Source organism: Lepidochelys kempii, chromosome 23 (assembly GCF_965140285.1).
Source record: "Lepidochelys kempii isolate rLepKem1 chromosome 23, rLepKem1.hap1, whole genome shotgun sequence".
Classification (NCBI taxonomy): Eukaryota; Metazoa; Chordata; order Testudines; family Cheloniidae; genus Lepidochelys; species Lepidochelys kempii.
Window position 1 is genome coordinate 16,401,769 of NC_136402.1, and position 14,367 is coordinate 16,416,135.

A 14,367-nucleotide genomic window follows, 5' to 3' on the forward strand; every position below is an offset into this window, starting at 1 on the left:
TAATTTTAACCTCTTCTCATTCCGATCCCTGTTCTGTGTCCCTCCCCCCCAGCGTACCTCATCCCCTCCCCCGCTGGGGGGCCCCCATGCTGCCCCCTCCCCACGCACTGACTTTCTGCCTAGTATCCTGTGTCCACGTACTGTCTCTGGGGTGTCCCCCCCCCGGCTAGTGGCTGCGCCTCCTGGATCAGAACTGGGGGGGGTCAGCCAGAGGGAGGGGTCCGTAGTGGGCAGAGATCCCCCCTCCCACCCGTATGGGGGCCTCGGCTGGCAGTGCCTCTGGACTCTGTTTTTTTTATATCTTTTGTATTTCTACTCAGTGATCATCACCCCCCGCACCCATTTGTCTGTCCCCCCCTGTTGATCCGTCTGTCCCCCCCATCTGTGTGACTCCCCCCCCCCCATCCCTATCTCACCCCCAACCGGGGTCTCTGTATTTAAGATTCTTCCTTTGTAATTTTTTCTACCGTGGCTGTTTTGATACCGGGTGGGGGGGGAGTTGTGTGTAAAATAAAATAAACTGTAAGGACAGAAGTTGGTCGGGTCTTACGTGTGGGGGTGGGGACCCAGACAGGTGCTGCGAGCTTCCCCCTAGCAGTGCCCCCAGCTGGCAGAGCAGGGCGGGACATGGGCCAGAACCTCCCACCGTTGCTATTCCTGGTGCCACAGGCCCCCCCTGCCCTGGGTCACGCTCGGGACCCATCAACCCCGGCATCCTGGCTCCTGCTGCCCCAGTGGGTGGAGCAGGGAGCCCCCTTCCAGGCAGCGATGGGACAGGGGAAGTTCCCCACCCGGTGGCTCATCGGCCGCTGGGCGAGCAGGTGGCAGGTAGTTCCACAGGCCCCTAGGGGCTGGCTCACAGTAGGAGCCCGGCCCCACAGCGTGGGGGATGGGGGAGCTGAGGCCAAAGAAAGGGTTAACACCCTAGCTACTGCCTTACACTAGTGCCAGTCAGCCTCGCCCGGCTCGGCGCCCCTATCACTCAGCCCCCTCCCAGAGCCAGAAGAGAACCCAGGAGTCCTGGTTCCCAGCACCCCCTGCTCTAGTCCCTAGACCAGGCTGGCTGTAGGCCCAATGGCACCCCGGCAAGGAGCCCCCTCCAGTTAAACTTTCAAACGCCGTATTTCTGATTTTAGCCCGTTTCACGAGGGCGACGCACGATTTGCACGCGCGATTCACCCCTGCCCCATACGACGCCGTGTTTGCCCGCCGAGCTCTGTGGAGCCGGGTTTGTTCCTGCCACTGATAAGCAAATAATTCGGTTCCTCTGAGCTCCTAGGAGCGTTTCATGTGGAGGAAATACTGGCATGTGCAGACAGCCCCCCAAACCTGGCACCCCAGAGGCCTAGGATCCCCCCTGCCTGTGTGTGGAATAGCCCCATCCTCTCCCTGCTCTGTTCACCAGTCGGGCTTAACCTGGGACCCCCCAATTTGGGTTTATTGGTTTCTGGGCCCAGACTTGTTTCCCGGGCCTGGTGTGAACACATCCTTGGCTTCGAGTTTCACTTCACTTCCCAAATCAGCCGGCGCAATCCACAGGGGGCTCAGCCGCGCTGCTGGAGATTCGCACTCTGGGGTAGTCGGGCCTGAGAGCACGAGGACACGTTCACAACTGCACGACGCACACGGTTTGCACGAGCCCACTTTGCGCCAATCCTGGCTCTTGGCTGGACTGGCCCCGGCCCCGGCCCCCGTGTACCACCCACCGGGGCCTGGCCGCGCCGTTCCGGGCCCCGCGTCCGCCTCCAACCCCCAGCCGTGCGAGGGGCTGGTGGAAAACGAATCCACGGACGGGACGCCGGAAACACGGGACTTCGGCTGCTCGGTTTTCTTGTCTGTCGCGCGTGACAAAAATGCCCCTCACAGCCCAGGCTGTCCCCTGCCCCTAACTCCCCCTCCCCTCCTGGAACTGGGGAGAGAACCCAGGAGTCCTGGCTCCCAGCCCCTCCTGCTCTAACCACTAACCCCCACGCCCCTCTGCGAGCAGGGCAGAGAACCCAGGAGTCCTGGCTCCCAGCCCCTCCTGCTCTAACCACTAACCCCCACGCCCCTCTGCGAGCAGGGCAGAGAACCCAGGAGTCCTGGCTCCTGGCCCAGGGCAGGACACGTGTAAATGGGCGGAATGCGGATCCTGCCCTGCAGCGCCAGGCGAGGCGGGGCGGGGTCCCGGGGCCTCAGCGGGATGGAGACGCACCAGGCCGGGGGGCTGCCGGTTGCTCCTGGGGCTGCTCGCCCATCCCCCACTGGTAGGAGCGGGGGGGGGGCGTCGACTCAGCTTTCACTTTCGATTCAGGGGCCGGGAAGTCCGAAAACTGTGGGGGAGGGGCTGGGAGCCTGGACTCCTGGGTTCTCTCCCTGGCTGGGGGGTGTGTGGTGTAGTGGTTAGAGCAGGGGGGGCTGGGCGCCAGGACTCCTGGGTTCTCTCCCTGGCTGGGGGGGATGGTCTAGTGGGTAGAGCGGAGGAGGGGCTGGGAGCCCGGACGCCTGGGTTCCCTAGAGGGAACCCAATAAATTTTCTCTCCTTTTGAGGTGCAGAGAGCATTTCCTGCATCCAGCGCATCGGGGCGTCCCTGCTCCGGGGGTAAGTGGGGGACCCCCGCCCGAAAACGGGGGTCCCTGGAGCTCCGCCCCCTCCTCTCCCGCATGCCCCTCCCCCCGCACCTTTCTTCTGCCCCCCACCCCACCCCAGACACTACAGCCCCCGTCCTGCAACCTCTACCCAGGGAGAGCCCCTGAGACCCTCTCACCTGCACCCCGGCTTTCCCCCTGGGCCCCCACCCTCCTCAGGCCCCTTCCCCACCTGCGCCCCCTCCCTCACCAGTGCCCCCTTGTGCCCCCTCCCGTGCCCCACCTGCGTCCCCTCCCCCACCAGCACCCCCTCCTCCTGGAGCCTCTCACCTACACCCCACCTTCCCCCCAGTGCTTCCCAGATCCCACCCCCTGAGCCCCTCCCCTCGACAGGCTCCTCCCCCTCTGCCCCCCGCCCCCCCCCGGCCCGGTAACCCGCCCCGGCTGGTTCCCTTCCAGGTTCGTCCTGTCCCAGCTCCATCAGCAGGGCCCCGGGCCCCACCCCGCCCGGTCGGTCACCATGGAGGAGCTGGGGGGCCAGGACGCCCCCGATGGGCCCCAGGTCACATCCCTGCGTGAGACTCTGCACCGGATATGGGGGAGCATGAGCCAGAACCCCGAGATTGACAGGTGAGGAGACCCCGACCTGCAGGCGGCCCCCCCCAAGTCCAGATGGTGCCCCTCACTCCTGACCCCCAGCCCTCTCCGGCTCTGCCGCTGCCCCTCACTCCTGATCCCCCCCCCGACCTTGCCGGTGCCCCTCACTCCTGACCCACAGCCCCTGGCTGATGCCCCCTCTCCCTGCAGCCTGGTGCAGTGCATGGCGGGGCAGCCCCCCCTGCCGGCGCTGGCCGCCGTCTCGGAGCAGGTGTTCGCTGACGGCATCAACTGGGGCAGAGTCGTCGTCTTCTTCTACTTCACCTACAGGGTCATCGCCCAGGTAATGGGGGGGCCTGAGCCCGGACGCCTGGGTTCTCTCCTGGCTCGGCGGGGGGGGGAGTGGGGTCTAGTGGTTGAAGCAGGGGGGCTGAGAAGCAGGACTCCTGCGTTCTACCCCGGAAGGGGAATGGGGTCTCGTGGTTAGAGCCGGGGTGTGTGGGGACTGGGAGCCAGGACTCCTGGGTTCTCTCCCTGGCTCGGGGAGGGGGGGGGTCTAGTGGTTAGAGCGGGGAGGGGGCTGGGAGCCGGGACTCCTTGGTTCTCTCCCCAGATTGGGGGCTGGGATCCCAGCTGGCTGCTTACCCCCCCGCAATCTCTCCCCCAGGCTCTGAGCGGGTCCGACTGTCTCCGGTCCCTGATCGACTGGGCCCTAAACTTCCTGCGGGAGCGAGTTGTCCCCTGGATCCAGCACCAGGGGGGCTGGGTGAGTGCGGAGACCCCCTCCCCCCATTCTGGGACCCCTCCCCCCCTGCAGGGACCCCCTTCCGCCACCCACAGGCACAGTCCTTCCCCCATCTGCCCCCCTCCCTTGCTTCCCCCTCGTGTGGGTGCAGGGGGGGGTGGGGGGGGTCGCATACGTCTGCCACTAACCTCCCCCCTCTGTTTGGCAGGACTCCATCTGCAGCTACCTCACCTCCTCCTCCTAGGGGGGGCACAGCCCCCCCACCTGGGACGGCATCAGCAGCTGGGACAGAGCAGCCGCCCCCCTCCCCCCCCGCAGCAGAGACCCCAGAGGATGGACGGGGGCGGGATTACCCATGGCCCCTAGGTCTGCAGAAGTGAAGACAGCCTGGGGGGATGATGTGTGAACTTTCCCCCTCCCAGCCCCCAAAATAAAATCACAAATGAAAAAGAACAAATAACCAGGGCTGCCCACCGAATCGCGATGAACTCGAAACAAATTAACTCGATTTTAAAAAAAAAAGAAACCCAGTCCCGCCGATCCGTGGTCTTAACACCGCCGTTCGCCTGGAGCCGGGCCCACGGGCACGGGAGATCCCGACGCAACGCGGGATCCGAAGTGCCCCGGGCGTCGCTGCCCGGGGTGAGTCCCGGGGACAAAGATTTGCACGGGGGAAAAGCCAGACTTTCTTTCAGCTCCCCTCGCACGGGGGCTGTCGTGCGAGCGGGAAAGTGCAAAGTACAAAGGTAGAATTTTCTTTGTGTTACATCCCTGACCTCCAGAACTGACCAATGCAAATCCACTCGGTCCTGCTCCCTGTTCGGCCCGTCGCCGGACAGACGGGTTTGTTTAAGTCTAGGGGCGAGAAAGCTGCTGCTTATTTACAGGGCCCTCCCGATTTCACGGCCGTGAAAAACTTGTCACGGCCCGTGAAATAAGCCCTTCCCCGTGAAATTTGATCTTCCCTGTGCTGCTGGGAGCCCCAACTCTGAAGGCAGCGCAGAAATGAGGGGGGCAATCCCATGACCCCCCGCCACAGCAGGTTTGAGACCCCCCCCCCACAATCCTCTTTTGGGTCGGGCTCCCCACGGTTACAACAGCGTGAAACTCTGGCGGTAAACGTGAAATTGACCAATTCTGAACCCCTCTGGCCGTGAGCTGGACCAGAACGGACGGTGAATTTGGTGGGGCCCTGATTATTTCCAGTGTCCCCCAAACGAGAGAGCTGGCGTTCGCGTGGTGCCCTTGTACCCGGCCTTGCAAGATCTTTACGTGCCAGAGGCCCTAGGCGGTGGTCGGCCCGGCCTGCTCCGGCCTGGTGATTGCACTCACGCTGGCTCGTGTGTTGCTCCCGGGCCAATGTCTGTAATCAGACAGAATAACCAGAGGGGAGGCAGGGGCGCGGGTTGTCCTGCGGCAGGGCCGAAAGCGACGCCGGAAACTGGGCAAACCCATCGCTCGCCCGCCTCCGTGGGGCCTGTTCTTGTTGAACCGCGGGACTAAAACCGCGATGGAGCATGGCGGAGTTTTGTAATTGTCTGACGGCCCCGCAAAGAAATAAACGAGGGGGGAAAACATCCAAGGCTTTAGTGACTTTTTGAAAGGTCAGTGAAGAAAAACACACACACCCCCGCTGCTCCCCCACACCCCAATTCCCCCCCTGCTGCCCTCCCAGCACCATGACCTCTCCTAGGCTGCTCCTTCCCCCCCAGCCTCTGCTCCCCACACTGCCCCCTTCCCTGCTGCCAGGATCCCCCCACCCCCCCAGCACCTGCATGCTGAGCTCTGTGAATTTCGGGGCGAGGGGTATATGGAGGGGTCAGTCAGCTGTGGAAGGGTGGATGGCAGGTTACACCCTCCCGAGGGCGACTCTCCTCTGCACGGCCTGGGATCGGCCCTGCTGGACCCTGGGTGGCACCGGAGACCGATTTACATCAGGGCCAGTGCATCACTGGTTCTCTGGCCCGCGGATTTCCAAGCACGAGGAGCGTTTTGAGCTACGGCCCGAGGCCCTGCCCAGCCCCTGCAAGTGCCCAGGCGAGCCGGTCGCATCCCCGCCGGGAGCCTGCCCGAAGGACGTCACCGCGGCAGGCGTTCGGCTGCGGGTTCTTCCTGCATCTCTGCACCAGCGCCGGCCTCGATCGAAACGCCCAGGAGGGCCAACAAGACTTGGTTCAGTAGCCAAGGTGCCCGGGCAGGTTTACTGTGGGCAAAGGAGGGTCTTCACTCCCCGGTTACGCTGACCCAGTGGTTTTCAAACTCTTTTTCTGGCGACCCCGTTGAAGAAGACTGTCGATGCCCACGACCCAGTGGAGCTGGGGATGAGGGGGTTGGGGTGCAGGAGGGGGCTGTGTTTGGGGGGCTCAGGGCTGGGGCAGGGGGTTGCGGTGCGGGAGGGGGTCAGGGCTCTGGGCTGGGGGTGCAGGCTCTGGGGTGGGGCCAGGGGTGAGGGGTTTGGGGTGCAGGAGGGGGCTGTGTTTGGGGGGCTCAGGGCTGGGGCAGGGGGTTGCAGTGCAGGAGGGGGTCAGGGCTCTGGGCTGGGGGTGCAGGCTCTGGGGTGGGGCCAGGGATGAGGGGTTTGGGGTGCAGGAGGGGGCTGTGTTTGGGGGGCTCAGGGCTGGGGCAGGGGGTTGGGGCAGGGCGTTACCTCGGGCGTCTCCCGGTCTGCGATGCAGCAGGGGTGCTGAGGCAGGGCGAAGCAGCCAGCTCTGTGTGGCTCTCGCCCACAGACACCGCGTGCCCCCCCGCCCCAGCGCCCATTGGCCGGTTCCAGGCCAATGGGAGTGAGGAGCTGGTGCTTGGGCTGGGGGCAGCGCGTGGACCCCGTGGCCCCACCGCCTAGGAGCCGGCCCCACTGCTGGGCACTTCTGGGGCACAGCGCAGTCCAGGACAGGTCGGGACCAGCCTGCCTCAGCTGGGCAGCCCCACTGACGGGAATTTAACGGCCTTGTCCTGGGGCTGACCAGAGCGACCCAGCGCCTGACATGCCACGACTCAGTTCTGGGTCCCTGTGACGAAGTGGGACTGTTCTTAATGTTTCCCCTGAATAATGTGGGGGTGCCTCAGTTTCCCCATGGCAGTTCTTAAGTATCTAGGTGATGGAGTAAGGGTGTATGATCATTGCAGAGCCCTAGAGGGCAGGTGTGTGCAGGGGTCTGGACACAGAGAATGGCGACACCCTGTTTCCTGGCCACTGATGGCCTGGGCCCTTCCCCCCTGCAAGGTGAGAGCTGAAGGGTTGGAGAACAAAGGAATCCGGTGACCTCCTGGCCCGGGAAAGGGACAAAGCCCAGAGAAGCGGGGGGGGGGGGGGGGGGGGGGCTGGAGGAGGAGTCAGTTTGGGGCTGGCTGGGGACATGGAGTGAAGGGCAGATGGGGTTGTCTGGCTCCCTGCCCCCCAAAATGGACCCAGCTGAGGGGTCCTGTTCTCTGCACCCACAAGCTCTGTGTTAGACCATGTTCCTGTCGTCTAATAAACCTTCTGTGTTACTGGCTGGCTGAGAGTCACGTCTGGCTGCGGAGTCGGGGGGCAGGACCCTCTGGCCCCCACAGGACCCTGCCTGGGCGGACTCGCTGGGGGAAGCGCCCGGAGGGGCAGGGGAGGCTGGAGGCTCCGGGGTCAGCCCCAGGAAGGTGGAGCCGGGGGAGCTGTGTGTCCTGCAGACAGGCTGCTCCTGGAGAGGAGACCCCCAGAGTCCTGCCTGGCTGCTTGGGGAGCAGATCCAGGGCAGTGCCCGGGGACAGTCCCGACCCACAATTTGAAAACCCCAGATCTAACCCTTGTATCCCCGTGAGAATGGAGCAGCCCCGGGAGGGGCAGGATTTTCCATCTCCCGCAGTCCGGGCGAAGGGTCAAAGTGGGACCCCCCTGTTCCTAGAGGGAGACAAACAATCTGGGATAAAGAAACTGAGGCGGGTTAGAGGCAGATCTGGCTGGGGCTGGTTTTCCAGCTGGCCCCATGGTGATATTATTCTATTTCCTTCGTGACCGACTTGACATGTCGCCGCAATGACCCCCCCTCGCCCCCCATTTACAGCCCTCCTGGTGCTGAGTCACGGCTCAGCTGCTGAATAAGACCCTGTGACCCTGGACTTTGTGCCAACTTTCTAATGGCTCAAAACTGAACACCCTGGCCCCGCCCCTTCTCTGAGGCCACACCCCCCTCCGTCCATCCCCCCCTCCCTGGGTGGCTCGCTGTCCCCCCACCCTCACTCACTTTCACCGGGCTGGGGCAGGGGGTTGGGGTTGGGAGGGGCGAGGGCTCTGGCTGGGGGGTGCTGGCTCTGGGTTGGGGCCATGGATGAGGGGTGCGGGATCTGGGAGGGAGTTAGGGTGTGTGGGGCGGCTCAGGGCTGGGGCAGAGGGTTGGGAGGGGCGAGGGCTCCGGCTGGGGCTGTGGGCTCCGGGGTGGAGCCAGAGATGAGGGGTTTGGGGTTCAGGAGGGGGCTCTGGGCTAGGACCGAGGGCTTTGAGGGCAGGAGGGGGCTCAAAGCTGGGGCAGGGGGTTGGGGAGCAGGGTCTGGGAGGGAGTTAGGGGGCGTGGGAGGGTGTTGGCTCTGGGGTGGGGCCAGGGATGAGGGGTTTAGGGGTGCATGAGGGGGCTCTGGGCTAGGTCTGAGGGGTTTGAGGGCAGGAGAGGGCTCAGAGCTGAGTCAGAGAGCAGGGTCTGGGAGGGAGTTGGGGGGTTGTGGGGGGTGTAGGGCTGGGGCAGGGAGCGGGAGGTGAGGGCTGTGCCTGGGGGGTGCTGGGTCTGGGGTGGGGCCAGGGATGAGGGGTGCAGGGTCTGGGACAAACTTAGGGGGGGGGCTCAGGGCTGGGGCAGAAGGTTGGGGTGCAGGAGGGGCTTGGGGGGCGGGCAGAGCCTGGGCAGGCAGGGAGCCGCCTTAGCCCCACTGCACTGCCGGCTGGACTCTTCACGGCCTGGTCAGTGGTGCCCACCGGAGCCGCCAGGGTCCCTTTTTGACCGGGCGAAAACCGGACGCCCCCCGACCTCCGCCAGGACTCCTGGGTTCTACCCTGGCTCCGGGAGGAGACGCTTAGGAGTGATACAGCAGAGATCTGTGGGTCCAATTGAAGGGCCCCTGCAGAGCTGGGGGGGACCCCAGGACTGGGCTAGCAGGGGGCTGCGGGTAGGGAGTGAGGGGACACTCCAGTGGTGGGGGTGTCTCTGGGTCCAGGGCCACTGCTCCCCCCATCCCAACCGGTTCTCACCAGCCCCAGCCGGCTGTGGGGGCAGGCTGGTGGGCTGAGATATGGTGCAGTGGCCAGGAGTCCCCCAGGCTCAACCTGGTGTTTGCGATGCACCCTCCATTTCGGGGGGGGGGTGACGTCTGCCTTAGGTTCCTGGTGGGGAGGGGTCTCCCTGGTGCCCTGGCAGAGTGGGGGAGGGGGCGGTTGCATGGTTAACTGCAGGGGGGGGGCGTAAGGTAGTTTATTCTTTGCAGCGACCCAGAGCCCCGGGTGCGACTGAGCCTGGCTGCCTGGGTCCAGCCCGGCCTGTTGGCACCCAGCAGCTAACACCCATGGGTGCCTCTGGGCAGGGAACCAGCCGGGTGCGAGCAGCTGGAGAACAAAGGGCTGGAGGGGCTGGGGGGGTTGCTGCATGTGGGGCTGCTGGGGGGAGCTGGGGCACTGGTACTAAGGGGTCGGGGGAGGCCTCTGGGCTCGGGCATTAACCCGAGCTAATTTCTGTTCCCGGCACTAACCCAGGACTCTCCGCGCTGGGCCCCAGACCCCAAACAACCCCGCCTTGCTCCCCCCACTGGCCAAGTCACTCTCGAGCCAGGAGCTGGGGGCCCTGGTTCCCTCTGGGGGGGTCTGTCTGCCCCCGGGGCCCATCCCGGGGCATTTGCTGCAGGGGGCTCCCAACCTGGGAGGGGGTTGCAGGCTCCGAGGGGGGATCCCAGGGGGTGAGAAGCCAAGGGGCTCACCCCAGTGAGAGCGACTGCAAGGGGGCTGCCGGGGCTGCAGGGCTCCCCCCGGGGCTGGGCCAGGGCCAGGTGAGAGCACCAGGCGTGTGGGTCCGAGCCCCAGGGCTAAAGATTTGCAATGGGATGGGAGACGTCTGGCTTTTGAGTTTTTAAAAAACAATAACGGTCTTACCTCCTTTTATTCAGGAGGGAGTGGGGACGGGGCTGGTGCCCCACAGCGGCCTTTTGTCTCCCCCTAAAAGGGGGGGAAAGTTTTTTCTTTGAAGTTAAACCCATTTACCCATAACACAGAGAATTTAGGGGTCTTTAGAGTGGCCTCCTGGTGTCACAATTCTCAGTCTCCCCCGAAAAACAAAACCAGGATAGAAAATGATCATCTACCCCCCAAACTCAGATTGTCCCATAAATCCCGGGACTCCCGGAGCTCGGGGCTTTAAATGAAACGCCGTCCCCGCTGCGTGGGCCGGGCCCAGCCCGTCAGGTTCAGGTCAGGGCCAAACGGGATGGTTTCACCTGTCCTGGGGCTCAGCACCATCCTGGGTTTCCTGCAGCACCCAGCGCCCGGGGGGGGCTGCATCCCAGCGGCGATGCCAGGATGGAGGCAACTGGGGGCTGTCTGGAGCAGGGGGTGTGAACAGATGGGGGAGGGACTGGGGGAAGAGCTGGGGGGGAACAGGGGCTGCCTTAAGCAGACAGGAGCCCTGGGTTCGAAGGCCAGCGGGGTGGGGGGGGGAGATGTTTGGAACAGCAGGACCCCACCCGGCTCCACGGGAACTTCCTTCCTGGTTTGAGGGCAAAGGGGATGCCTCCAGCAGCCAGACACAGAGAACCCAGGCGTCCGGGCTCCCAGCCCCCGCCCCGTCACCCCGTTCTAACCGCTACACCCCACTCCCGACCCAGCGAGAGAACCCAGACATCTGGGCTCCTAGCCCCCGCTCGGCTCTGACCCACTTGACCTTCCAGTCGCTCCCATTTCCCCATTTCCTCTCCCCAACTGTCATGCGCCCCGACCCCATGAGAGCTGAACTCAGCAGAAACCACCCGCCCCATGGACGCCACCTGCCTCCCCACAGTGTCTCCCTGTGGGCCCAGCCGCTCCCAGTGCCCCCCCCCCACAGGCCCAGCCAGGCCCTTTATGATGTACCTCACCCTGAACCCGCTGACCCCCAGCCCTAGCTCATAAACCAACCCCCCCACCCCCATCAGCCAGCCCGGTGACTGGCCCCAGGAAACCGGCCCGGATCCACCGCTGAGCCCCGAAAACAGGAACCCAGAGAACAGGCTGGAGGCCAGGACTCCTGGGTTCTCTCCCTGGCTCTGGGAGGAGAGTGGGGTCTAGTGGTTAGATCGGAGGGGGGGGCTGGGAGCCAGGACTCCTGGGTTCTCTGCCTTTTGGTGGTCACATGAGCTCAGCCCTGCGGGGGGGGGGGCAATGAAGGGAACAGCCCAAGGGCTGGGGGGGTTGCCGAGTCATGCTGACGTCAGTCCTGGGGGTGGGACGATGGGGTAGGTTTGTGCTGAGTCAGAGTCTGGAGGGGGCAGCTGGGGCGGGGGGGGGGAGGGGCTGCTTCTCTCTCTCCATCAGCCTCCCAGACAGGGGAGCGAACCCAGGCGTCCTGGCTCCCAGCCCCTCCCCCCGGCTTGTGGGGCGTGTCGGTGGCTGCTAGCGGCGGGGGGCGGGCAGAGCCGGGAAGAGCCGCGGTGGGGCGGTATAAAGGGTCCCCGCCAGCGCCCCAGACCCCACAGACCCCCCGGCTCTTGCTTCAACAGTGTTTGAACGGAGCCTCCGCACCCCCGAGACCGCCCCGCACCCCCCGAGACCCCCCGGGCACCCACAGCACCCCCCCGAGACCACCCAGCACCCCCCGGGCACCCCGCCAGCGCCATGAGCTCCCAGATCCGCCAGAACTACGACCCCGAGAGCGAAGCCGGCACCAACCGCCTGGTGAACCAGCTGCTGCGAGCCAGCTACAGCTACCAGTCCCTGGTGAGCGCCCCCCGGCCCGGCCTCTGCCCCCCGCTCCCCTCCCGGCGCCGGGGAGAACCCCGGAGTCCTGCCCCCCGCCCCGCCCCCCGCCCCGGCCTCTGCCCCCCGCTCCCCTCCCGGCGCGGGGAGAACCCCGGAGTCCTGCCCCCGGCCCCCCGCCCCGGCCTCTGCCCCCCCGCTCCCCTCCCGGCGCCGGGGAGAACCCCGGAGTCCTGCCCCCCGCCCCCCGCCCCGGCCTCTGCCCCCCCGCTCCCCTCCCGGCGCCGGGGAGAACCCCGGAGTCCTGCCCCCGGCCCCCCCGCCCCGGCCTCTGCCCCCCCGCTCCCCTCCCGGCGCCGGGGAGAACCCCGGAGTCCTGCCCCCGGCCCCCCCGCCCCGGCCTCTGCCCCCCGCTCCCCTCCCGGCGCCGGGGAGAACCCCGGAGTCCTGCCCCCCGCTCCCCCTCCCGGCGCCGGGGAGAACCCCGGAGTCCTGCCCCCGGCCCCCCGCCCCGGCCTCTGCCCCCCGCCTCCCCTCCCCGGCGCCGGGGAGAACCCCGGAGTCCTGCCCCCCGCCCCGGCCTCTGCCCCCCGCTCCCCTCCCAGAGCTGGGGAGAGAACCCCGGAGTCCTGGTTCCTAGACCCGCCCTTCCTACATGCCTGTCCCCAGGGCACAGACTTTTGTCCCCCCACCCCTAGGTACCAGCTCTGGTTGCCTGGTCGCGCACACCCCCTCCAGCCCCACCCTCTGTTGTTTACTAGGCTCTCCTAGGGCAGAGTCCAGGCTCCATGGATCCCCCCCCCCCCCCCAACCTCCCCCCCCGTTAATCATTAATCACCCCTGGGGTGGAGCTGTCCCCTGCGGGCAGGTGCTGTGGGGGGGGTCTCTGGATTTAGGGGTCCGGGGGGGAACTCTGGGGCAGTCCCTGGTTTCACAGGTCTCCCCCCCCCCCAGCTGTAGGGACTCTCGGGGTGGGGGGCCTTTCCCCGATTCCTGGTCTGGGGGCCGTGGGGAGCTGCTCCACCGTCAGGGCTCACCGATGTCTCTTGCCCCCCCCCAGGGGTATTTCTTCGACCGGGACGATGTGGCGTTGGCCCATTTCTCCGAGTTTCTTCCGGCACCTGGCGGGCGAGAAGCGGGAACAGGCCGAGCGGATGCTGGGTTTCCAGAACCGCCGGGGGGGCCGCATCCTCCTGCAGGCCATCCAGGTGAGCCGGGGGCGGGGGGGGCAGCTTGGTGGGGCAGGAGGGAGGGATGCTGGGGGGGATGGGAAGGTTTTGAGGGGGACACCATCTCCCCCCCCCCCCCCCGGGCACAGCCCTAACCCCCTCCCCCTTCCCCCCCTGCAAGAAACCGGAGCAGGACGAGTGGGGGAACGGGGCGGCCGCCATGGATTTCGCCCTGAAGCTGGAGAAAACCATCAACCAGGCGCTGCTGGACCTGCACAAGGTGGCCACGAGCCACGCGGACCCACACGTGAGTGACCCACCCTGTGGGAACCCAGGAGGCTGGGCCCCTGGGCTCTATCCCCCAGACCCCCCCTCCCAGAGCCGGGGAGAGAACCCAGGAGACCTGGCTTCCAGCCCCCACCCTGCTGTAACCGCTAGACCCTCCACCCCTCTGCAAGCTGGGGAGAGAACCCAGGAGTCCTGGCACCCAGCCCACCTCTGCTCTTAGCACTAGACCCCCCCTCCCCTGCCAAAACCATGGATAGAACCCAGGAGTCCTGTGGGGGGAAGGCCCAAGAGGACCCCCCCCCGTCTCTAACTGTCCTCTCCCGCCCCCCAGATGTGCGATTTCCTGGAGACCCACTACCTGGACGAGGAGGTGAAGCTCCTCAAGAAGCTGGGCGACCACGTGACCAACCTGCGGCGTGTCGGGGCGGCCGAGGGGGGGCTGGGCGAGTATCTCTTCGACCGGCTCACCCTGCACGACAGCAGCTGAGCCCCGAGCTGCCCGCGGCACCGGCCCTTTAAATCCTGCTGCCCAGCTGGGCCGGAGCCCCCCCCCCGCTGATCATGGGGTATGCACCCCCTCACCCCGCCTGCCAATCACGGGGTGACCCAGCCCCTCCAAAGTCTGTAACTGGCATTGAATAAAAGCTTGGCATTAGCACTCAGGCTGTGTGAGGTGTCTGGCTGGGGACCCAGGCGTCCTGACCTCTAGACCCGCCCACTCCTCTTGCAAACCCCATGGCAGAACCCAGGAGTCCTGGCTCCCCATTTCCCCCACACACACCACACTAACCCCTGCCGAGGTGGGGGGGCACGTCCCCTCCCATCACCAGTCTCCCTCCCCCCAGCTTGGCACTCCCCAGCTGGTTAATGGGGTGCCTAATGGCATTAACCGCAGGGGGGGGGCAGCTGCTCACTCTGCCCCCTTATACTGGGTTGGAGTCCTGGGGGTCCCTGCCCCTGCTCCCCCCCACCCTGTGAGCAGCATCCCAGCAGTGCCAGCCAGGAGCTCCCCAAACTCAGTGCTGGAAGGGGGCACCCGGGTGTTTGGCTGGGAGGGACCGAGTGCCCCCTTGCAACAAGGGCTTGGCTCAGCTGCACCAGGG

At 65.9% G+C, this 14,367-nt stretch overlaps 2 protein-coding genes across 2 annotated transcripts; both read left to right on the forward strand.

Annotated features, from left to right (window-relative positions):
• Positions 1-2,083: 2,083 nt before the first annotated feature.
• LOC144929753 (apoptosis regulator BAX-like) lies at positions 2,084-5,487 on the forward strand. Its single transcript, XM_078850220.1, has 6 exons — positions 2,084-2,246; positions 2,530-2,581; positions 3,028-3,198; positions 3,376-3,508; positions 3,833-3,931; positions 4,119-5,487. The coding sequence occupies exons 1-6, from the start codon at positions 2,114-2,116 to the stop codon at positions 4,152-4,154; spliced, it is 624 nt and encodes a 207-aa protein (XP_078706346.1). The 5' UTR covers positions 2,084-2,113; the 3' UTR covers positions 4,155-5,487.
• A 6,096-nt stretch (positions 5,488-11,583) lies between these two features.
• Positions 11,584-13,926, forward strand: FTL (ferritin light chain). Its single transcript, XM_078850387.1, is given in 5 exon segments — positions 11,584-11,828; positions 12,868-12,915; positions 12,917-13,015; positions 13,158-13,283; positions 13,596-13,926. Coding segments are annotated over 5 exon segments (531 nt in total). The 5' UTR covers positions 11,584-11,726; the 3' UTR covers positions 13,752-13,926.
• Positions 13,927-14,367: the final 441 nt, after the last annotated feature.

Bases quoted from the DNA above. Each gene is read 5' to 3' on its own strand.
- LOC144929753 (XM_078850220.1), top strand. From the start codon at position 2,114: ATGGGCGGAATGCGGATCCTGCCCTGCAGCGCCAGGCGAGGCGGGGCG. The intron at 2,247-2,529 runs GTAGGAGCGGGG...TCTCCTTTTGAG, and splicing joins TGCTCGCCCATCCCCCACTG to GTGCAGAGAGCATTTCCTGC. The intron at 3,509-3,832 runs GTAATGGGGGGG...TCTCTCCCCCAG, and splicing joins CCTACAGGGTCATCGCCCAG to GCTCTGAGCGGGTCCGACTG.